General features: G+C 37.1%; 1 protein-coding gene across 1 annotated transcript in view; it reads right to left on the bottom strand.

Annotated features, from left to right (window-relative positions):
* The window catches only part of LOC138414076 (rho guanine nucleotide exchange factor 38-like), a 100321-nt gene that overhangs the window by 40935 nt on the left and 35784 nt on the right, over nucleotides 1-23602 (bottom strand). Inside the window, exon 2 of the mRNA XM_069540661.1 lies at nucleotides 19705-19886. Within this exon, the coding sequence (XP_069396762.1) occupies nucleotides 19705-19886 (182 nt within the window). The remainder of the gene's footprint in view (nucleotides 1-19704; nucleotides 19887-23602) is intronic.

Raw genomic sequence — 23602 nt, 5'->3', positions numbered from 1 at the left:
TTTTTCTAGGTTCCACAAACATGCATTAATATACGATATTTGTTTTTCTCTTTCTGACTTACTTCACTCTGTATGACAGTCTCTAGAGCCATCCATGTCTCAACAAATGACCCATTTTCGTTCCTTTTTATGGCTGAGTAATATTCCATTGTATATATGTACCACATCTTTATCCATTCGTCTGTTGATGGGCATTTAGGTTGCTTGCATGACCTGGCTATTGTAAGTAGTGCTGCAATGAACATTGGGGTGCATGTGTATTTTTGAATTGTGGTTTTCTCTGGGTATATGCCCAGTAGTGGGATTGCTGGATCATATGGTAATTCTATTTTTAGTTTTTTAAGGAACCTCCATACTGTTCTCCATAGTGTCTGGCTGTATCAATTTACATTCCCACCAACAGTGCAAGAGGGTTCCCTTTTCTCCACACCCTCTCCAGCATTTGTTGTTTGTAGGTTTTCTGATGATGCCCATTCTAACTGGTGTGAGGTGATACCTCATTGTAGTTTTGATCTGCATTTCTCTAATAATTAGTGATGTTGAGCAGCTTTTCATGTACTTCTTGGCCATCTGTGTGTCTTCTTTGGAGAAATATCTATTTAGGTCTTCTGCCCATCTTTGGATTGGGTTGTTCATTTTTTTAATATTGAGCTGCATGAGCTGTTTATATATTTTGGAGATTAATCCTTTGTCCATTGATTCATTTGCAAATATATTCTACCATTCTGAGGGTTGTCTATTTGTCTTGTTTATGGTTTCCTTTGCTGTGCAAAAGCTTTGAAGTTTCATTAGGTCCCATTTGTTTATTTTTGTTTTTATTTCCATTACTCTAGGAGGTGGATCAAAAAAGATCTTGTTGTGATTTATGTCAAGGAGTGTTCTTCCTATGTTTTCTCTAAGAGTTTTATAGTGTTCGGTCTTAAATTTAAGTCTTGAATCCATTTTGAGTTTATTTTTGTGTATGGTGTTAGGGAGTGTTCTAATTTCATTCTTTTACATGTAGCTGTCCAGTTTCTCCAGCACCACTTATGGAAGAGACTGTCTTTTCTCCACTGTATATCCTTGCCTCCTTTGTCATAGATTAGTTGCCCATAGGTGCATGGGTTTATCTCTGGTTGACCATAGGTGCATGGGTTTATCTCTGGGATTTCTATCTTGTTCCATTGATCTATGTTTCTGTTTTTGTGCCAGTACCATATTATCTTAATTAGTGTAGCTTTGTACTATAGTCTGAAGCCAGGGGGTCTGATTTCTCCAGCTCCATTTTTTTCCCTCAAGACTGCTTTGGCTATTCGGGGTCTTTTGTGTCTCCATACAAATTTTAAGATTTTTTGTTCTAGTTCTGTAAAAAATGCCATTGGTAATTTGATAGGGATTGCACTGAATCTATAGATTGCTTTGTGTAGTATAGACATTTTCACAATATTGATTTTTCCAATCCAAGAACATGGTATATCTCTCCATCTGTTGGTATCATCTTTAATTTCTTTCATCAGTGTCTTATAGTTTTCTCCATACAGGTCTTTTGTCTCCCTAGGTAGGTTTATTCCTAGGCATTTTATTGTTTTTGTTGCAGTGGTAAATGGGAGTGTTTCCTTAAATCTCTTTCAGATTCTTCATCATTAGTGTATAGGAATGCAAGAGATTTCTGTGCATTAATTTTGTATCCTGCAACTTTACCAAATTCATTGATTAGCTCTAGTAGTATTCTGGTGGCATTTTTAGGATTCTGTATTTATAGTATCATGTCATCTGCAAACAGTGATAGTTTTACTTCTTCTTCTTTTCCAATTTTTATTCATTTTATTTCTTTCTCTTCTGTGATTGTCGTGGATAGGACTTCCAAAATTATTTGAAAAATAGTGGTGAGAGTGGACCTCCTTGTGTTTTTCCTGATCTTAGAGGAAATGCTTTCAGTTTTTCACCATTGAGAATGATGTTTGCTGTGGGTTTGCCGTATATGGCCTTTATTATGTTGAGGTTGGTTCCCTCTATGCCCACTTTCTGGAGAGTTTTTATCATAAATGGGTGTTGAATTTTGTTGAAAGCTATTTCTGCATCTATTGAGATGATCATATGGTTTTTATTCTTCAAGTTGTTAATATGGTGTACAACATTGATTGATTTGCATATATTGGAGAATACTTGCATCCCTGGAATAAATCTCACTTGATCGTGGTGTATGATCCTTTTAATGTATTGTTGGATTCTGTTTGCTAGTATTTTCTTGAGGATTGTTGCATCTATATTCATCAGTGATATTGGTCTGTAATTTAATTTTTTTTATTATCTTTGTCTGGTTTTGGTAGCAGGGTTATGGTGGCCTCATAGATTGAGTTTGGCCGTGTTCCTTCCTGTACAATTTTTGGAAGAGTTTGAGAAGGATGGCTGTTAGCTCTTCTCTAAATATTTGATAGAATTCACCTCTGAAGCCATCTGGTCCTGGACTTTTGTTTGTTGGAATATTTTTTTTTTTTTTTTTTTGCCGTATGTGGGCCTCTCACTGTTGTGGCCTCTCCCTTTGTGGAGCACAGGCTCCAAACATGCTGGCTCAGTGGCCATGGCTCATGGGCCCAACCGCTTCGCGGCATGTGGGATCCTCCCATCCAGGGGCACAAACCCGTGTCCCCTGCATCGGCAGGCGGACTCTCAACAACTGCGTCACCAGGGAAGCCCTGTTGGAAGATTTTTAATCACGGTTTCAATTTCATTACTTGTGATTGGTCTGTTCATGTTTTCTGTTTCTTCCTGGTTCAGTTTGGGAAGGTTATACCTTTCTAAGAATTTGTCCATTTCTTCCAGGTTGTCCATTTTATTAGTGTAGAGTTTCTTGTAGTAGTCTCTTAGGATACTTTGTATTTCTGTGGTGTCTGTTGTAACTTCTCCTTTTTCATTTCTAATTTTATTGATTTGAGTCCTCTCCCTCTTTTTCTTGATGAGTCTGGCTAAAGGTTTATCAATTTTGTTTATCTTCTGAAAGAACCAGCTTTTAGTTTTATTGATCTTGGCTATTTTTTTCTTTGTTTCTATTTCATTTATTTCTGCTCTGATCTTTATGATTTCTTTCCTTCTACTAACTTTGGCTTTTGTTTGTTCTTCTTTCTCTAGTTTCTTTAGGCATAAGGTTAGATTGTTTATTTGAGATCTTTCTTGTTTCTTGAGGTAAGATTTTATTGTTACAAACTTCCTTCTTAGAACTGCTTTTGCTGCATCCCATAGGTTTTGGATCATCATGTTTTTGTTGTCATTTGTCTCTAGGTATTTTTTGATTTCCTCCTTGATTTCTTAAGATCTCTTGGTTATTTAGTAATGTATTATTTAGCCTCCATGTGTTTGTGGTTTTTATCCCTGTAATTGATTTTTAATCTCATAGCATTGTGGTCAGAAAAGATGCTTGATATAATTTCAGTTTTCTTAAATTTACCAACGTTTGATTTGTTACCCAAGATGTGATCTATCCTGGAGAATGTTCTGTGCGCACTTGAGAAGAAAGCGTAATCTGTTGTTTTTGGATGGAATATCCTATAAATATCAATTAAATCTATCTGGTCTATTGTGTCATTTAAAGCTTTTGTTTCCTTATTTATTTTCATTTTGGATCATCTATCCATTGGTGTAAGTGAGGTGTTAACGTTCCCCACTATTATTGTGTTACTGTCTATTTCCTCTTTCACAGCTGTTAGCAGTTGCCTTATGTATTGTGGTGCTTCTATGTTGGGTGCATATATATTTATAATTGTTATTTCTTCTTGTTGGATTGATCCCTTGATCATTATGTAGTGTCCTTCCTTGTCTCTTGTAACATTCTTTATTTTAAAGTCTATTTTATCTGATATGAGTATTGCTACTCCAGCTTTCTTTTGATTTCCATTTGCATGGAATATCTTTTTCCATCCCCTCACTTTCAGTCTATATGTGTCCCTAGGTCTGAAGTGGGTCTCTTTTAGACAGCATATATATGGGTCTTGTTTTTTTATCCATTCAGCAAGCCTGTGTCTTTTGGTTGGAGCATTTAATCCATTCACGTTTAAGGTAATTATCAATATGTATGTTCCTATGACCATTTTCTTAATTGTTTTAGGTTTGTTTTTGTAGGTCCTTTTCTTCTCTTGTATTTCCCACTTAGAGAAGTTCCTTTAGCATTTGTTGTAGAGCTGGTTTGGTGGTGCTGAATTCTTTTAGCTTTTGCTTGTCTGTAAAGCTTTTGATTTCTCCATCGAATCTGAATGAGATCCTTGCCGGGTAGAGTAATCTTGGTTGTACATTCTTCCCTTTCATCACTTTAAGTATATCATGCCACTCCCTTGTGGCTTGTAGAGTTTCTGCTGAGAAATCAGCTGTTAACCTTATAGGAGTTCCCTTGTATGTGATTTGTCATTTTTTCCTTGCTGCTTTCGATAATTTTTCTTTGTCTTTAATTTTTGCCAATTTGATTACTATGTGTCTCAGCGTGTTTCTCCTTGGGTTTATCCTGTATGGGACTCGCTGCACTTCCTAGATTTGGGTGGCTATTTCCTTTCCCATGTTAGGGAAGTTTTCGACTGTAATCTCTTCACATATTTTCTCTGGCCCTTTCTCTGTCTCTCCTCCTTCTGGGACCCCTATAATGTGATTGTTGTTGCGTTTAATGTTGTCCCAGAGGTCTCTTAGTCTGTCTTCATTTCTTTTCATTCTTTTTTATTTATTCTATTCCACAGCAGTGAATTCCTCCATTCTGTCTTCCAGGTCACTTATTCGTTCTTCTGCCTCAGTTATTCTGCTATTGATTCCTTCTAGTGTAGTTTTCATTTCAGTTATTGTATTGCTCATCTCTGTTCATTTGTTCTTTAATTCTTCTAGGTCTTTGTTAAACATTTTTTGCATCTTCTCGATCTTTGCCTCCATCCTTTTGCCGAGGTCCTGGATCATCTTCACTAGCATTATTCTGAATTCTTTTTCTGGCAGGTTGCTTATCTCCACTTCATTTAGTTGTTTTTCTGGGGTTTTATCTTGTTCCTTTGTCTGGTACATAGCCCTCTTCCTTTACATCTTGTCTATCTTTCTGTGAATGTGGTTTTTGTTACACAGGCTGCAGGATTGTAGTTCTTCTTGCTTCTGCTGTCTGCCCTCCTGTGGATGAGGCTATCTAAGGGGATTGTGTAAGTTTTTCAACATTTACCAATTATTTTTCCACTTAATAACACAGTTGCAAAGTTCTAATTTTCAATAGCACAACCAAAGACTAGGAGTGCCCCCTCAAGCAGTGTCTAACAGGAATTGGTAGATGAATACCCTGCACATGGGACAACCCTCAGGTGTGTTCTGTATAGCATCCTCAACCTCCCAGTGGGTTATGAGCCCCAGGTGGCCACAAAGGTAATCTGCTCACAAATATACCCTATCTTGTCTTCCTTTCCTTCTCTGTCCCATTTCCCCATTCCTTTAATGCTGTTCCAGGGGTCATCTCCCCAATAAATGACTTGCTCTAAAATCCTTCTATCTGGATCTTTTTCTGAGGGAACCCAATGTAAGACAGAGTGAGGTAGCCAAGGAATATTTTCCTGAGTAAAGGCTTGAAGGAGGTGAAGGAGCAAGCCATGACATAACCTTGGGGAAGAATACTCAAGTCAAAAAAAAAAAAAGAAAAAAAACCCAGCAAGAGCACAGGCTTGAAACAGTTGGTGCTCCTGGTTTGTTTAAGGTACACTGAGAAGGCCAGAATGTGGAAAAGGGTGAGGTCAGAGAGAATGAGGGACCAGCTCATGTAGGACCACACAGGTCACATAAAAATGTTAGGTTTTGATCAGAGTGAGATGAGAAGCAATTTTGGTTGATTTTGAGTAAAAGAGGGACGTTATCTGACTGACATTTTAAAAAGAATCACTCTGGAGGCTTGGTTGTGACAAGGATGGAGAAGAGAGATGGGTCAGGAGGCAAGTATAATAATCTAGGCGGTTATTGATGGGTTTTTGAATCAGAATGGGAGTAAAGGAAGAGGTGAGAAGTGTCCTGATTCTGGATAAATTTTGAAGGCAGAGCTAATAGAATATGCTGACAGATTCGATAGAGGGTTTGAGAGAAAAAGTCAAGAATGACTCCAGAGTTTTTCCCAAGCAACTGTAAGAATGGAGCTGAAACATAAGTGTCCATGACAGATGAATGGATAAAGAAGATGTGACACATATATACAATGGAATATTACTCAGTCATAAAAAGAAATGAAATTGAGTTATTTGTAGTGAGGTGGATGGACCTAGTGAAGGTAGGTGTAGGAAGTCAAAAAGAGAAAAACAAATACTGTATGCTAACACATATATATGGAATCTAAAAAAAAAAAATGGTCATGAAGAACCTAGGGGCAAGATGGGAATAAAGTCACAGACCTACTAGAGAATGGACTTGAGGACATGGGGAGTGGGAGGGGTAAGCTGGGATGAAGTGAGAGAGTGGCATGGACATATATACACTACCAAATGTGGAATGGATGGCTGGTGGGAAGAAGCTGCATAGCACAGGGAGATCAGCTCAGTGCTTTGTGACCACCTGGAGGGGTGGGATAGGGAGAGTGGTAGAGAGGGAGATGCCAGAAGGAGGAAATATGGGGATATATGTATATGTATAACTGATTCACTTTGTTATAAAACAGAGACTAACACACCATTGTAAAGCAATTATACTCCAATAAAGATGTTAGAAAAAAATAGAGCTGAGGTGAGAAAGCCTGCAAGGGGAGCAAATTTTAAAGGGAAAAGTAGGAACTCTGCTTTAACATGTTAAATTTGAGATGCCTTGTAGACAATTACATAGCGGTTTGAGTGGGGAGCTGGATACAAGCAAAGAAAGCCTTCAGGGAAAATGTCCAGGCTGGAGGTACAAATTTGTCAACCATCAGCATGTAGATGGGATTTAAAGACATGAAACCAGATCAGATCTTCAACAGAGTGAAGGGAGACAAAGGAAAGAAGAGGACCACAGACTGAGCCCTGAGCTATTTCAGTGTTTACAGGTTAGGATCAACGAGCAAAGGAGATGGAGGAGGAGCCATTCGAATACTAGGGGCCAAACTGGGTTTATGTGCAGTTCCAGGACACAGAAAGAGAAAGCTTTTCTGTCAAATGTTGGTAACAGGTCTGAGAAAGGAGAGCCTCCTTCTGCTAATGTCTAAAGCAATTATTTGCTGCATAAGTAATTAGCATAACTAATCACAAACTCCCTTCTGTCGTGATCATTTCTAGCAATACCTTGAAATGTATCTTTGATTGTAACTCGGCTTTTTATGTGTTTATGAGTCATTTTCTTGACCATATTATAAACTCTTTTAGGGCAGGACCATGATATAAATTTCTATGATTTCCATGCAGAATTTAATAAAGGGCCTTGCACTTGACAAACATTTAATCTTTTAATTTGCATGTTCAACTAAAATATTACATTCTCCATGAAATATTGCATACTTAATCTATCTGGAAGTGATCTGTCCCTTCTGTGAACTCCAACCGCATTTATTGTCTGCACTTAATCAATTGTTGCTTTGCGTTACAAGTTATCTTTTCATAGCTATGGGTCTTGTCACCTCTAACTAGGGATTTTTAGTCTTTTAAGGGCAAAGGATGAGTCTCACATGTCTTTGGGTACACCAAATGGCATATAATTAATTATTAATTAACTCATGTAATCAATGACTTCTCTGTATCTAAAGAGCCCTAAATAAGTGCTTATTAATAAATATGTGTTTCCCCAATATATGCTTCCTTTCTTACCTAGTATTTATTCTTTGGAGTCCAGGATTCATGGCCCTGTACTGAAATGCACAGCAATATTCATCTATGCTTAGTTCATCTATGTGTAAAGTTGCCCCACATCTCTGGAATTTCATTAGAGAGGTTTATAGCACCATTATAATAATCACAGCTACTGAAATTTTGTGGCTTATTTTTACAGATAAAAGCAGATTAAAATAGTGGTTTATGCATCTCAGTTCTGAGAAGTGAGATGATGAGCACCATCTTGTTACCCAGGCTAAAGGGATGACTTTCCTAGATATTAAAACAGATTTGTGTATCACATCTCTCTTTTTCAATTTTGAGCTTCCAACCCCTGCACTGAAGTGGAAAATGCATTCATTTTTCTCCTAACTTGGCCCAGCATTTTTTGACCTGGACTATAGATTATAAAAATTAAAGAAAAATAGAGTCGTCCTGAAATGGAGATTATAAGGTGCTTACAAATGTAACAACACGGGGGAGAGTTTCCATCATAAAATTGTAATTCAAGGATTTTTTAAAATCCCTTATTTTTTGAGCTGAGGCCTTCTGAACAATCAAAGATAAGAGATTTTCTTACCTATAAAAAGAAGCTTCACATATTAGAATATTGATGTATCACTTCCATACCCAACTTAATCTGAATCCAATCTGACAGCAAACTGTCTTCCAAGATGACAAAGCAGAAAGGTCCCTCCCAGGGAAAATCAGAACATGAACAGTGATGACTCAATGTCAGTTACATCTTGTATATTAACACAGTGACATTGTGCTTGGCAGCACCATTTACTGATGTGATTTTTATTTTTAAACTTAATGTTCTACAACTATAGACTTTTCCAACCTGATTGACAAACTTTTTAAAAAGTAAGGAAAATTTCATTGAGTTTGCTTTTTTTTTTTACTTTTCTAATGTAACATCAATTATTTGACCTTATAATGGAGGAACAATGGCTCAGACTATGTAATAAATGTAGAGATTCCACGAAGAAAGTGAAAATGAAGTCTTTGATCTTAAAAAACATGGAGTTCTAACCTGGCCATATAGATCATGGGATTCTTCATTGTGATATGATCATAGTAACCATGAAATTCAGTATTTTTAGAGGATTGAAGAATATATGTATCAATGTTTCAAGAAGATTTCCAGCAAGAGTATAGTATTTTAAAGTCAGCACATTAGCTTAGAAAAGTCAGTACCAAGCAGAATCAGAAATTCAAGTGCATTTCTGAGTCATTACTCCCAGCATCTCAATTATAGTTAGCAGGAATTGCTTTGATGTTTTCCAGACTTTTATTTAATATAGCAACTAAAATAAAGTGCTGTACTTTCTGACTTTCTGGGCAGCATTTGTTTTCATATTATCAGCCCGGCTTTTATCTCTGCACTCACTCTGTGAAGTCCTGTTACTGAGAAGTTTGACCACAGGAACTACTGGACTCTGCAGGGGAAAGGACTAGATTGAGAAGGAGGTGGAAGTGGAGAGAGGGACTTAGTTGGTTTTTTCCTCCATTTGTTTTACAATCCAGAAAGATTTCTGGTATTCTAAGCATAGCACAAGAAAGAGCCAAGATACTTGGGAGATTATTTTATACTACAAAGTTTCTTCTAAACAACTTAATGTGTATCCTTATACTAAAAATGTAGTCTCTTCCTCCCTGAAATCACAATAAAAAGATAATTAATTGGAAAGTTTGGCAGAAAAAACAAGGTAGAGTCATAGGAAATGTTTTCATTCTTGCATATAAAATTTTACATGTATATTTAAAAGTTAAATATAGTTAAGGAGAGAAAGGAAGAGAGAAAGAAAAAATAAGGGCATTATAATTTTAAATTAAACTTTTTATTTTGAAATAATTGTAAATTCACATGCAGTTGTAAAAAATAAAAATTAAAGGGATCCTGTGTTCCCTTTACACGTTCCTCCAACTGTAATATCTTGTAAGACTATGTGTGCATTGAATTTTGATATGATATTATAGAACATATTATGAATGGAGTATGGTGATTGCTTGCATAAATAAGACATGTCTGTGAGAAATCAACATCTTGATTCCACTTAGTTCACAGCAATTTCATGGAGGAGACAGAGTTGATTTTAAGAAGTTATGCTTAGTGAACTAAGGTGGAATATATTTGAGGCCTAGAATACAATCTGAAAATTTTGGAAGTTAACAGAGACAGAAAGAGTAGCTGGGTGAGTCTATGAGACCAGAACTATCCTAATACCAAAACCAGGCAATGACATTACAAGAAAAGAAAACTATGGACCAGTATCTCTAATGAATAGAGATGTAAAAATCATCAACAAAATATTAGCATATTAAATTTAAAAATGTATAAAAAGAATTATACACTATGACCAAGTGGGATTTATCCCAGGTATGCAGTGACAGGTCAACATTCAGAAAACAATTAATGTAATCCATCACATCAGATTAAAAAAAGAAAAAAATCACATGATCTTATGATAGATACAGAAAAAGCATTTGACAAAATCCAATGCCTATTCATGATAAAAAATACTCTCAATAAACTAGGAATAGAGAGGTATTTCCTCAACTTGACAAAGAATATCTACAAAAAACCTACAGCTAACTTAAGGGTGAGAAACCTGAAGCATATTTGCTAAGGTCAGGTACAGGGCAAGGATGTTCCCTCTCATCACTCATTTTCAACATTGTACTGGAAGTTCTAGCTAATGCAATAAGACAAAGGAAATAAAAGGTATACAGATTAGGAAGAAAGACATAAAACTCTCTTTACTCATAGATGACACTATTTTCTATGTAGAAAATACAAAACAATCAACAAAAAAAACTCCTGGAACTACTAAGTGATTATTGCAAGGTTGCAGTTTACAGGGTTAATAGACAAAAGTTAATTGCTTTCCATACCAGCAATGAACAAGTGGAATTTGAAATTACTAACACAACACCATTTACATTAGCATCCCCCAGAATGAAATATTTAGATATAAATCTAGCAAAATATGTACAAGACCTATCTAAGGAAAGCTCAAAACTCTAATGAGCAAAATCAAAGAAGAACTAAATAAATGGAAAGATATTCCATGTTCATGGATAGCAAGACTTGATATTGTCAAGATGTCAGTTCCTCCCAACTTGATCTACAGATTCAATGCAATCCTAATCAAAATCCCAGCAGTTCTTTTGTGGATATTGATAAACTGATTCTAAAGTTTATATAGTTTATATGAAGAGACAAAAGACCCAGAATAGCCAACACAATATTGAAAGAGAAGAACAAAGTTGGAATACTGATAATACCTGACTTCAAGCCTTACCATTAAGCTACAGTAATCAAGACAGTATGGTATTGGGAAAGGGACAAATAGATTAATAGAAGAGCTCAGAAGTAGATCCACACAAGTATAGTTAACTTACCTTTAACAGTGGAATAAAGGAAGTACAATGGAGCAAAGATAGTTTTCTCAACAAATGGTGCTGGGACAACTGGACATCCATGTGTAAAAAAATGAATCTAGATACAGACTTTACACCCTTCACAAAATTAACTCAAAACGGATCACAGAACTAAATGTAAAATTATTAAGAAAAAAACCTAGAAGATAACATAGGAAAAAACCTAGATGACCTTGAGTATGGCAATGACTTTTTAGGTACATCAACAAAAGCGTGATCCATGAAAGAAATAATTGATAAGTTGGACTTCATTAAAATGAAAACTTCTGCTCCATGCAAGACAATATCAAGAGAAAGAGAAGACAAGCCACAGAATGGGAAAAATATTCTCAAAGACACATCTGGCAAAAGATTGTTAAATATACAAAGAACTCTTAAAACTCAATAATAGAAAAACAAACGACCCAATTAAAAAATAGGCCAAAGATATTAATGGACACCTCACCAGAGAAGATATACGGATGACAAATAAACATATGAAAAGATGCTCCACATCATATGTCACTGGGGAAATGCAAATTAAATCAATGAGACACCATTACACACCTATTAGAATGGCCAAAATCCAGAACACTGACAACACCAAATGCTGGTGAGGATGTGATGCAACAGAAACTCTCATTCATTGCTGGCAGGAATGCAAAATATTACAGCCACTTTGGAAGACAATTTGGTGGTTTCTTACAAAGCTAAACATATTACCATATGATCCAGCAATCATGCTTCTTGGTTTTCACCCAAGTGGAATGAAAACTTATGTCCACACAAAACCTGCACATTGTTGTTTGTAGCAGCTTTATTCATAATTGTGAAAGCTTGGGAGCAACCATGATGCCCTTCAGTAGGTGAATGGATAAATAAACTGTGGTCCATCCAGACAATGGAATACTGTTCAGCCCTAAAAGGAAATGAGCTATCAAGCCATAAAAAGACAAGAAAGAACCATAAATACACATTACTAAGTGAAAGAAGTCAATCTGAAAAGACTACATACTGTGTGATTCCAACTATATGACATTCTGGGAATAAGAGAGGATTTTTAGGGCAGTAAAAATACCCTCCATGATACCATAATGACGTGTCATTATACATTTGTCAAAACCTATAGACAACACAAAAATGAACCATCATGTGAACTCTGGACTTTGGGTGATAACAATGTGTCAGTGTAGGTTCATCAGTTGTAACGAAACTAACACTCTGGTGGGGGATGTTGATAATGGGGGAGGTTATACCTGTGTGAGGCCAAGGAGTATATGGAACATCTCCCCTCAACTTTGCTGTGAATCTAAAAGTGCTCTAAGTCTTAAAAAAAAAAGAGTAGCTGGGTACAGTAATAGAAAAAACAGGAGGGCAAAAATTGCATGGTTGCCTATTAAGCAAAAGTGAATGACTATTATTTCTGACAACAGTAAAAGTCTTTTAGTGAAGGTGACAGCTAGAGAAGACAATTTTGACAGGAGTCCTATGATACTTAAAGATTTATGACAATAGATATTTGCTCACCTAGGATTTCCTCTATTTGTTATGCAGGCAAAGTTTTAGTAAATAGCTTTGAGAAACCTAATTTATCTACCTATCTATCTATAAATGAAAGCTGGGTATATTTTAATAATTACTAGATAAAATACTTCTGCCTTGGTTCTTTTATCTTGTATTTCAGTGAATTATCATGACTGTAATTCTGTTCTTTGTTCAGTGAGATTGGCAAAGTTTCATTTCACTTCATTATCTGAATTCCTCTTTTGGAGAAGTGGGTGTCTGAGAGCTGGGCTGGGGAGGGGATTAAGGTAGCGATTCAGACAGCACTAAGAGTAATCTCAGAGAGTGCATCCAAGGAGCAAAACTAAAATTGTGAGACAAGCAGGCTGTCCAAAGGGTCTGCTGCCCAGCCTCTGTGCTTTGTATAACTCCTGGGAGCAGTTTTCAGGTAGAAAGGCAGCCAGGCCCTGGATATTGAGGTAGAACCCAGATTTGAGGGGTCAAGACAGACACCAGGAATGTCCAACCAGGAACCTCAGATGAAAAGGCAGAAAATGGAAGCCTGAGAAATTCCCAGAACATGTGCTGAAGCTAGAGTCCCCTTTATATAAGATAGCAATGGACTCATTCTGGTGAGTAGGGAGCCATTTAAAATACAGCAAACTCCTAAGGAAAATAAAAATCATTCACTAAACTAAAATGTAGTAACTATAGCTTAAAATTCATAGGACATCAATTGGGCCATGGCCATCTTTCTGTTATATATAGATTTTCATGACATTATTTGAACAGTATTTTTATTATCATTATGTACTTACACCCTCCTTCTCCCTTGTCCCCCTTCAGAGATACTTTGATCTGCTCCGTGTTCTCTCCTCACACATAAGCTTCTCTATCAGGGTTGATATCATAGTTTAAGCTATAGCAACTTCACTCAAGTAGGGGACAGGAGCAGGAAACTGATTCCCTGGGCCCTGTGGTCCCTTCCCTCCCTTGCCCCTTTGAAAAAAAAAAAAAACAGAACAAGTTAAAGTTTTGTCCTCTCTAATTCCCTGTCTTTCATGTTCTCCTATTCCAGGCCTCCCCTCACCCACTTTGGACACTGAGGGAGAGGGTTTTGGTAGGATGTCAATACGGTGTACTATAGGTCACATATATCACACAGAACAGTTGCCATCATGACACATAGACTTGCATGATAATACTTGTGGGCACCATTTTCCATCAAGGGGCTCTGCATACAGAGAGAGCTTGATATTGTTCTCCTCAAATTTATGGGCCCTCAATAAAGAAAATAAAGTATTTTCCATTTAAATTACTTTTTGTTATTTATGGCTTAAAATAAAACATGTAAATATATTTCTCAGGGGGAAGAGGTTCCATAAGGGTATTTATGGTATGATTACAATTTCACAAAATATTTGGGTATATCTGTATATACCTAGACAATAAACCAAAATATTTATAGTGCTTATTTCTAAGTGGTAAAGCTATAGGTGATTATTTTCTTCTATATATTTTTTCTAATGAAAATTACTTACAAAATTGCTGCCGTAAAGGGTGTCCAATTTTTTTTTTTTTTTTTTTTTTTTGCGGTACGCGGGACTCTCACTGTTGTGGTGTCTCCCGTTGTGGAGCACAGGCTCCGGACGCGCAGGCTCAGCGGCCATGGCTCGCCTAGCCGCTCCGCGGCATGTGGGATCTTCCCGGACCGGGGCACAAACCCGTGTTCCCTGCATCGGCAGGCGGACTCTCAACCACTGCACCACCAGGGAAGCCCAAGGGTATCCAAATTTTAACAGAAAATTCCAATTGAGCTCTTGTCAGTACAAAATTATTTGCCCTTTTTTCAGAAAACGCAAAATGTCAAGTATAATTCACACAATTAGATCAAATATGAGTGAATCCAAAATAAATACATATAACTTTCTTATTACATAGATGAAAATTGACTAATTCAAATATATATATATACATAAATAGAATACCCTTAGAGGGGTAAAAAGAAGCTGGTAATGGTGTTTGCCTCTAGAAAAGGAAACTAAATAGCTATAAGATGTTATCGTGTCCTTGAGATCTTTGGTATTTTTGTATTATGTGAATTTTACAAATAAAACAATAATTAAAAACTAAGAAAAGTAAAAACATGTATTTAAATTTCTCTAACTATTATTTTCAATCACTTTTTGGTCCTTTCCTTACACATAAAATCATTTTCCATGGTTAGGTTAATTTACTCTGGTTTTGATTTAGTTTGACTTACTGCCAAAAATGTAGAGTCTCTTCTATAGCCCTATTTGGATAATAAATAATAGGACCAGTTTCCCACCAAATGTCTCAACACTGAATGTTGTGGATAATTTTTGCCTTCTTTGCAAAACCTCTCACAATGCTGTCACTAAAGAAGATGTAACTGCTGGATTTGACCTTGCTTTCAGTTAGGTGAAGTTTTGTTTATAGAAAAGCCTTGAAATTAAGATCAAGTTTTATAACTACAATGATCACAAAACAGGTGTTGGTCAAGCGCTGGGTCCAGACATTCATTTGTACCCTGATTCATTCATGCAAGTTCACTCAGAGCAGTGCTTTTCTCAGTTTTCAACTTCCTTCTTCCTGTATTCACTTTTATAACCTGACTTGTTTCTTCTGGGACTGAAAAGACATGGATCAGTTGCGTAGAAAGAAGACATGGAGGAAATACAACGCAGAAAAGACAGTCTTCTCAACAAGAGAAAAGACATCCATCAGATGACATCCCAAAGTCCCTTCCAGCCTAGCCTGTACATGTAAAATATTTAATTATGTTGCCTCTGGTTTAGCTAAGCACGGTTTGCAGACCATTTCCATGGTAACATGAAAACTGTATGTGTTAATTTCTAAATTTTGACACTAACTGATGACAGGTGGCTTGTGTGCAAAGCCCATGGTACTGAAATGCTTAGGAGGGAAGGAGGACATGAAAAACCTAATGAACAATGAAAAGGTGGTAAAGTTAACGAACTGGTGGCATAAATTAACTACCTCAGCACGCATATAAATGTTTATAAGAATCATCTGAATTCCTGAGCATTTATTTACTTAACCAAAGCTTCAAAGCATTAAGAAGTGGGGAAAAGGTTGATCAGACATGAGACCTTAGAAACCTCCCACTGATTGCTATTACATTAGTGGAGAGGACATACAGATTACTGAACTGAAGTTAAATTCCACGAGGAAGGCAGAGAGCACTGAAAGATAACTAAACAAAGGGAAGTGCCAGATGTGAAAAATCAAGAAGCTATAAGCAATCTCAATAGCATAATAAAGGAAATCTGAGTTAGAGTTACGAGAACGGTAATTCAAAGTATTGAGAGCCAAAGTTAAACATGCCCAATAAGTAAACGACATGTCACCATAATGGAAACATTTTATTTTACACGGTCTGAAACACCAATTCTTAGAATTGCTCCTAAGAGTTACATAGGAAGCAAAAATTAAGAAAGACAACAAAAGTGAAAACACAAAAAAATTAGAGAGCATACACAAGAGTATAGCTCAGCAATGACATGTATATTGGTGACACCAGTTTAACGTACCAGTGTAGTAGATGGTGTAAAATTGAGAACCTTTTCATTCTGAATAAACATCTTATTCCATTTGATACAAAAATGGATTATGAATTCAAAGGGAGGTATTTTCTTATATATGTAGTCTTTTTTATATTGATCATTAACTCATCACAGGGACAGAATTTTGGTAAATTGTGCTTATTTTGAAACATGTCTTAATCACCTTTGCTTTTATACATATTAAATACTTCATATTCAACTTAAAAAGAGAAAGAAATAAAGATAGAGAATGTAGATGACTCTTAGGATCAAGAGAGAGTTTGTGTTTTTGTTTTTTAAGATAGACAATGATGAGAAAGATCCAATAGGGAGAGTAAAATCAATTATGCAGGACAGAAAAAGGACACTGTCAGGACTAAAATTCTGGAGTAAGCTTGAGGGGATAGAATCCTGCATTAGTAGAGAAGTTTTCTGGCCAGGTTATATGGGTAGAGATGCAGGTAGTTTGGTAGACTTGGTGATGGAAGTGTGTGAACCTTCTTACTGCGTCTATTTTCTCAATGAAATGATGGAAAAGTGTGTTAGCTGAGAGTTCAAAGAAAAGAGGGAGTGTTTGAGATGCGAGGAGCAAGAAAAAGATGTGAAAGAATACTTTCAGAGACATTACTGGGAGGCCCACTTGAAGGAAATGGTCATGAATTTTAAGAGATTGGTTTAGCTGCATGGATAAAGGTAGAAAGTAGGCAGAAAATGGAACTTCATGGAGGGCAGGTGTTTTCAGGCAAGTAAATGGAAAGAGAGCGAAAAGGGAATTGAGTTCATCTGCAAGGAGTGATTTTTAAAATGAAGGACCCATGGGAACTAAACCAGGTGTGGGCTTGATGAACATGTGAAAAGGCAGTGATGAGCTCAGTAGGGTGGAAGTCCTGGCGGCATCAGGAAATTGTCGGCTATAGCAGCGGGAGTGAGCTGAAAGAGAGGACATGAGGGTTAGAGAAAGGTAAGCCTGGAATTCTGATTCTGAGGGTGTGAAGTTATTGATAATGATGGTTGTAGGATGTGGCCCTGGAACAAGTGGCTGAGATGGGGTTGAGGAAAGATCGCTGGATATAAACCAGTCAAATAACTGAGTGAGAGGCTGGGAGGCTGCGTCGATCATTTGCCTGAATGTTGAAATTACCAAAAATGGATGGCAAAATTAGGTAGAGAGAGAGAGAAGTTATGGAGACATGGAGCTAGGTTTAAATTTTTTCAAAGATAGGAGTGACTGGTTAGGACTGTACCGTAAGGGAGGGTAGATAATGGTAGAGTCTAAAGCCACGTGCATTTAAAATCAATATTTGAATAATTATGAATAATAATTATTCAAATAATTATAGATCTCTATTCTGGATATCTGCCAGAATAGAGGTTGCATCAGTGCAGCTAGTTTATATTAAATGAAAAACACACCAAAAATATTTTTATATATTTAGCAATGAAACTTGAGAGCAAATTGTTATCATGACCATGAATGTTATTCCTGCTTTTACAGAATTACTAAGAAATTTCCAGATTCAGAAAGTTGCCTTCTAACTTGAGAACTGCAAGAGGATTAAATCAGAATACTAATGAAGTGTTTGGAACAGGACCCAACAAATAGTAAGTACCTAATAAAAAGTCATGAGGGAAGAAAACTAAAGATGACTCCCTAGGAGGAAATATGCCAAGCCTGCTTTGTCACTTTTCTTTATACATTGTCCTAAACCAAACAAAGAAAAAAAAACCTTTTATATCAAAGGTCACCTTGATCTACACTGGTTTTCCCTGATTTGTAGACCAGACACTTTTTCTATTATTTCTGAGAAGAGTCTTGTGCTAAGAAATATAAACTTTGCTTCTGGATGTTGTAAGTACTGGGGAAAGATTGAATAATTGATGCTGGAACTATTGACTCACCATATTTTTATAATCATGGGGTACATGTTACGATGCCAAACCCAGAATCCACAAAGTTGGATATATCCGACCACTTAAACTTGGCAAAAACAAACGAATAAACCATAAAGAAGGTTTTGACTTTTTAACCTTAATCAAGGTTAGAAGGCAAAGGACAAACTGAGAAAATTAGCTTCAACATGCGGGGTTGAAAAAGAATATCCCTAATGTAAAAAGAGGTTTTATAAAACAGTAAGAAAAAGACAAGCCATAACTTTTTTAAAGGGCAGACATGGATATGAATAGGGATTAAACGAATAGAAATGGCTGATGAATATATAAGAAGGTATTTGTCAGAAGAAATCGAAGGCACCTGGTCTTCATTGTTGTTTGTAAAACCAATAATGCTCAGCTTTAAAGAGGCTGCAGAGAAGCACCCTCTCAAGCAATATTAATGGGAATGAAAATTAGAACAGTATCAAGTTTTTGGTTGTCAGTTGGCAATCTTTATCAAAATCCTAAATATGCATATCCTTTGACCTAGCAATTCCACTTCTAAGAATTTATTCTATGTAGATAAGGTGACGGTACCCAAAATATGTGTGTCTCTGCATCAGTAACAGTAGAAAACCATTGCAAAGTGTTAGAGGCCATGAAAAGATACACCCAACAGACTGCTGAATGAAACAAGTATGTTACAAAGTAGCATGTGTGGTTCTGATTACATTTATGTAAAAATATATATGTGTGTGTTGATATGTAAGTATCCAAACTGATGTCTGAAAGGATGTTCCCAACCATGTGAATAGCGATTATCTTTGAGTAGTGGAATTTCTGATCATTTTTACTTTATGTTTTTGTTTATGGTTTATGGTTTTTGTATATTGTTTGAATTGTGTATGAGGACCACTTACCGCTCTAGTGACCATATATATATACACACACAAACATCCTTGTATCTTTACTCTAATTGCCTGAAAGAAATTCCCTGAAAAGGCCTTGATTAAAAAGGAGGAGAATGATTAACTTACAAACACCTCAAGTTTTGTCTGAGGACAGTCCTATCAAAGAGAAATTTTTTATCTTACATTCAGGTTAATTTCTGTGTTGAATTTTACTTAGTTAATAGTCATAAGTTTAATTGAGCTCTCAATGTAGGGGAGAAAAAAACCCCCACATTTTTCTCTTCTGAAACCTTGACTTCTCTGGATCAAATTAAGTGCGTTGTTCCTAAACTGCTAAAAACTCATTGCTCACATTTTGTTAGCAGTTCCACAGGAATCCAAGAAAGAACACATTGAAATTTCAAAATGGCAAAAACTGAGTTTCCTTTCCCCCATAGTTTAGAATACAGTTTCCTTGACTCTGGGTGTCCCTGTGTTGACAGAAGTCTGAGTCTGAGGATGCCTCTGCTAGCTCACACCCAGGGCCTCAGGGGAGGAGGCCCATCACTCCACCGTCGCTGTGGCAGAGAGTACCCTGATGCACTTGAGTGCCGATTTCATGGTGCTGGTGATCCTGTTTAGGATATGGGTGGCGGCAGGGGGGACCCTCAAAGTTGCATTTACCTGTTTGTTTCTCAAGGGCTGAACCACTTCTCGAATGCACAGGTCTAGATCATTGAGATAGTCTTTTTCTGTCTGTAACAGCTCCTTGATGATTTTCGAACGCTTTGCCATCATTCTCTGATGTTCCTTCTCCTGAGTTAGGGTCTCAGCCGTGGAACACCCAGCCTGTGAGGTCATCTTTTCTGTTAAATGAAAACATGTATGTGTGAGGCATTCTGTTGAGATTTCTGGTTCCTTCATTACAAACAACGCCACTGCAGGATTATTGTTAGCAAGGGAAAAGGCTTAGAGTGTCTTCACGTGTGTTCTTGGGAAGTGATGTGTGGAAGTTTCCCTTAAGGTTGGAATCCTATGAAACTATGAGAAGGAAGAGGTGTGAGAATGAATACTTCTAGCAGGTCAGTTAAAAAATATTTGACATAGGGCTTTCCTGGTGGCGCAGTGGTTGAGAGTCCACCTGCTGATGCAGGGGACGCGGTTTTGTGCCCCGGTCTGGGAAGATCCCACATGCCGCGGAGCTGCTGGGCCCGTGAGCCATGGCCGCTGAGCCTGCGCGTCCGGAGCCTGTGCTCCACAACGGGAGAGGCCACAACAGTGAGAGGCCCGCGTACCGCAAAAAAAAAAAAAAAAATTGACATGTCTAGTCTTTAAAATATCCCATTGCTACTATATTAGGTTATAAACCTGGTCTTCAGCTAGAGATAAAATGCATAAAATCATAGTTCAGAATTTCTTTTGGACACATTTAAGTCAAGGGAAGATTTTTAATTAGTAAGTGGAACACCTTCCAATTTTGTCTCTATTATTAAAAATAATTGCCCCTCATTCTCAGTGGGTGGTACACAAATCTCCATGAAAACAACTGTACCTGATTGAGATTTGTCTTTCAGTTCACAGTTAGAATCTCTGATGAGTGAGGCAGTGGTAGGTTAAACAAATTTCAACTAAGATTTTTCACAGCTCATCTTCAATGGGATGCATATCTTGTTATTTCAGAATACTTGAGCTGCCAAACGGAAATTTCTAATTAAAAAAATCACAGTGCTGAGGAGATGTTGAGATAAATGGGAAGCCTCACATGTAGCCAAGGTTTTATATAAAGTAAAATGTAAGAAAGCTAAATATCTTCAAGGATGAGCTTCCCCATGGTGATGTAAAATTTTGGAAGCCACAACTAGGTCACAGATGAAATCAGAGCAGTGACAGATAGTGGGGCAGTGTGTATGTGTGTGTGTAAATGGATTTGCTTCAAGCCTGATGTCATCACAAACTTAATTTTCATTGTAGCCTCTAGTTGCAGAAGTAATTTTATTTCCTTTGAAACTAATATGATTCTAGTAACTGATGTGTAAGACATCTCTAATGCTGACACTACTTCCTAAGGATGTAGAGCTTTACAAAAGGGCTTAGAAAGACTCTGTATGGGGGAAAAAGTGCACAGATCACACTTATGGAAGTGGAAATAAAGAGAGGATGTTCTCTTGGCTGACCCCAGAGCTAAGACAACTGGAGAAATACTATCATAGCAGAGTTAATGGTTCATGTAAAGAGACTGCCCCTAGAATGTGAAGAGACACTAAGAATAGTGAGCATTCCTCTGTCCCTGGCCCAGTCATTTCAGGAGTCCCGACAGAGGCTTCATAATCAAACCTCGGGAAGCATACTGTGGTGGTAATTCCAGCATTAGTTTGGAAGGTGCACTAGATTGGCCTTTGGAAAATCCTGACTTGCAGGTGAATATGCTTCTGGGTCATTTGCCTGGAAACTATTCTTCCTTCATCAGGAAAGAAGAAGGATTTGACCAATAGCACTTAACAGCACATGGTTTTACAAGGCTTAGGTCATTCAGTGCCAGAGAAATAATCTACATAAGTTATTGAAGAAGAGAATCATGTAAGGAGCCTTCATATCCTGATCTGTGTTATGAGAATTTGGGGGTTCTTCCTAATTTATGATACTTTTATTGGAAGGTATAAGAAGCCTGTCTCTCAGCACCCCAAATTCGACAGGAAGAGTTACAATTAGGCGTCACTATTATGAACTCTTCTGGATATAAAAGAGAAAGGCAGGTCACTGGCGAGGAGAGATGCAGTGAACAGGTTGTATTCACAAGTGGACCTTGTGACCTTTGGGAGCCTACCTTTGGCTGCTCCTTCTAAAAGGTTGGGGGCTGGAAGTCAGAGGGCAGAGAGGGGAATGACGGGGCTTCTCTTATCCTGGGATATATAAAACAGCTCACAGACAGAAACTTCAAACCAGTATGGAGAGTATTCAATTATTATTTAATATTACCTCAAAAATAAAAGGGGCACTGCTGAAAAAATGTTCTAACCGATGTCTGCTTTTCCAAGTTCTAAACATTTTGTGCCTTACAAATAAGGGGGGCCTAGCAAGGAGAAGGAAGTCTTTCCTGATCTTTGGCCAAGAAATATTCCAAAAATACATTCTCAGGTTCTTTTTAGTTCTCAATTCCAGGACTCAATTACTACATCAATTTAACTTATTTTACATATTTCTCCAGTTGCTGCACTTTAAATGTACAATATCAGATTTTATTAATTAAAAATTAGATTTTCCAATCCTGCTCAATATCTTGTTAGAAATCAAGTTAGGGGGTCACAGGGGTGGAAATAAAATGTCAGTCAAGATATTCAACTTCAGAAACTTCTCCCTTCAGGGATAAAAACCTGCTTAGAGAATTCAGAGTGGAGCAATCTTGAGAGCTACCTTTGTTTCTTCTTTTGACTCAAATTTATTGTGGGAACAAAGACTTCCGGTCATTTTCCGATTGTTTCCGGAAAACAATCATTTTCCCATCCGGTCTCTAAACACGGGTTCTGTTCGCATTTCTTAAACCAACAAACTCTCTGCAATGCATTGTGGGCACAAGCTTTGTTTTTATAAGATCCTTCTCAACCTTTAAAACGTTTACATTTCAGTTATACTACGTTTTTACACGTAAAACTACTTGTAACACACGAATATGACCAATATAGATCACCCAAATCAGCAGTCAGCCATAATAATCTTTTATTTCTAGATAAAGCAACAGAGGAGCTAAGTATTTAGGAAAAAAGGAAAAATAAATCTTTAGGAATGACTATTTTCCAGTAGTTAGCATAAACTAAAAGACTGTGTCAAAACTAAAGGGAAATGGAGGCTAAAAGGACATTTAGATAGTTTTAACTGAAATATGCTACTGTGAATGAAAACGGTACCATGTAAGTGACCTCCCCTTGCCCAACCTCTTTCTTTTACCCTCGAGCTTTATTTTTCCAGCAGTGATGATAAATTTTCACTATTCTAGCTACAGATTTCATGAGTAACATATGTGGAAATTCCTGGCCAAGAAAGTTTATGTAAAAGGAGTTTGCTGCAGTTTGGGGAAAGGATAACCAGACTTAAGATCACCTCTGCCACTGTTCACAGAGAGAACTTGGTGGATTAAAAAAAAAAAAAGTACTTATTCTCACAGAGCCTCAGTTTCCTCATCTGTAAACTAGGAATGAAAACCATCACAGAGTTATCATAAAGACTGAATTAAATGAACGACGGTATGTGGAAGCTCCTTAAGGTCTTTAAAACCACATAAATGTTAGTTATTTCCACAGACATGGGAATGACAGGGTTCTTTCTCTCAGCTCTTGAACTTTTCCGCCCCTTAGGGCAAACAGTTATCTCATTATTTTATAGTTATCAACTTGTCAAGAAAAATGCATGACTCCAAAGTGGGTGGACAGCTATGTTCAGATAGAAGAGGAAGAGAAGGAAAAATAGGGGCATCGCCCATGGAGGAAATTCAGAATAGAGCTGGTGATTGGAATCCTGGGTAGCTCTCCTGGGCTGGGAGTATGTGTGGGGAGAACCCTGGTCTTCTAGAGAGATGAAAAAGCACCTG

This window comes from Delphinus delphis, chromosome 5, assembly GCF_949987515.2.
Source record: "Delphinus delphis chromosome 5, mDelDel1.2, whole genome shotgun sequence".
Lineage (NCBI taxonomy): Eukaryota > Metazoa > Chordata > Mammalia > Artiodactyla > Delphinidae > Delphinus > Delphinus delphis.
The sequence above is the reverse complement of the archived record's forward strand: the minus strand, read 5'-3'. Positions and strand labels throughout refer to the sequence as shown.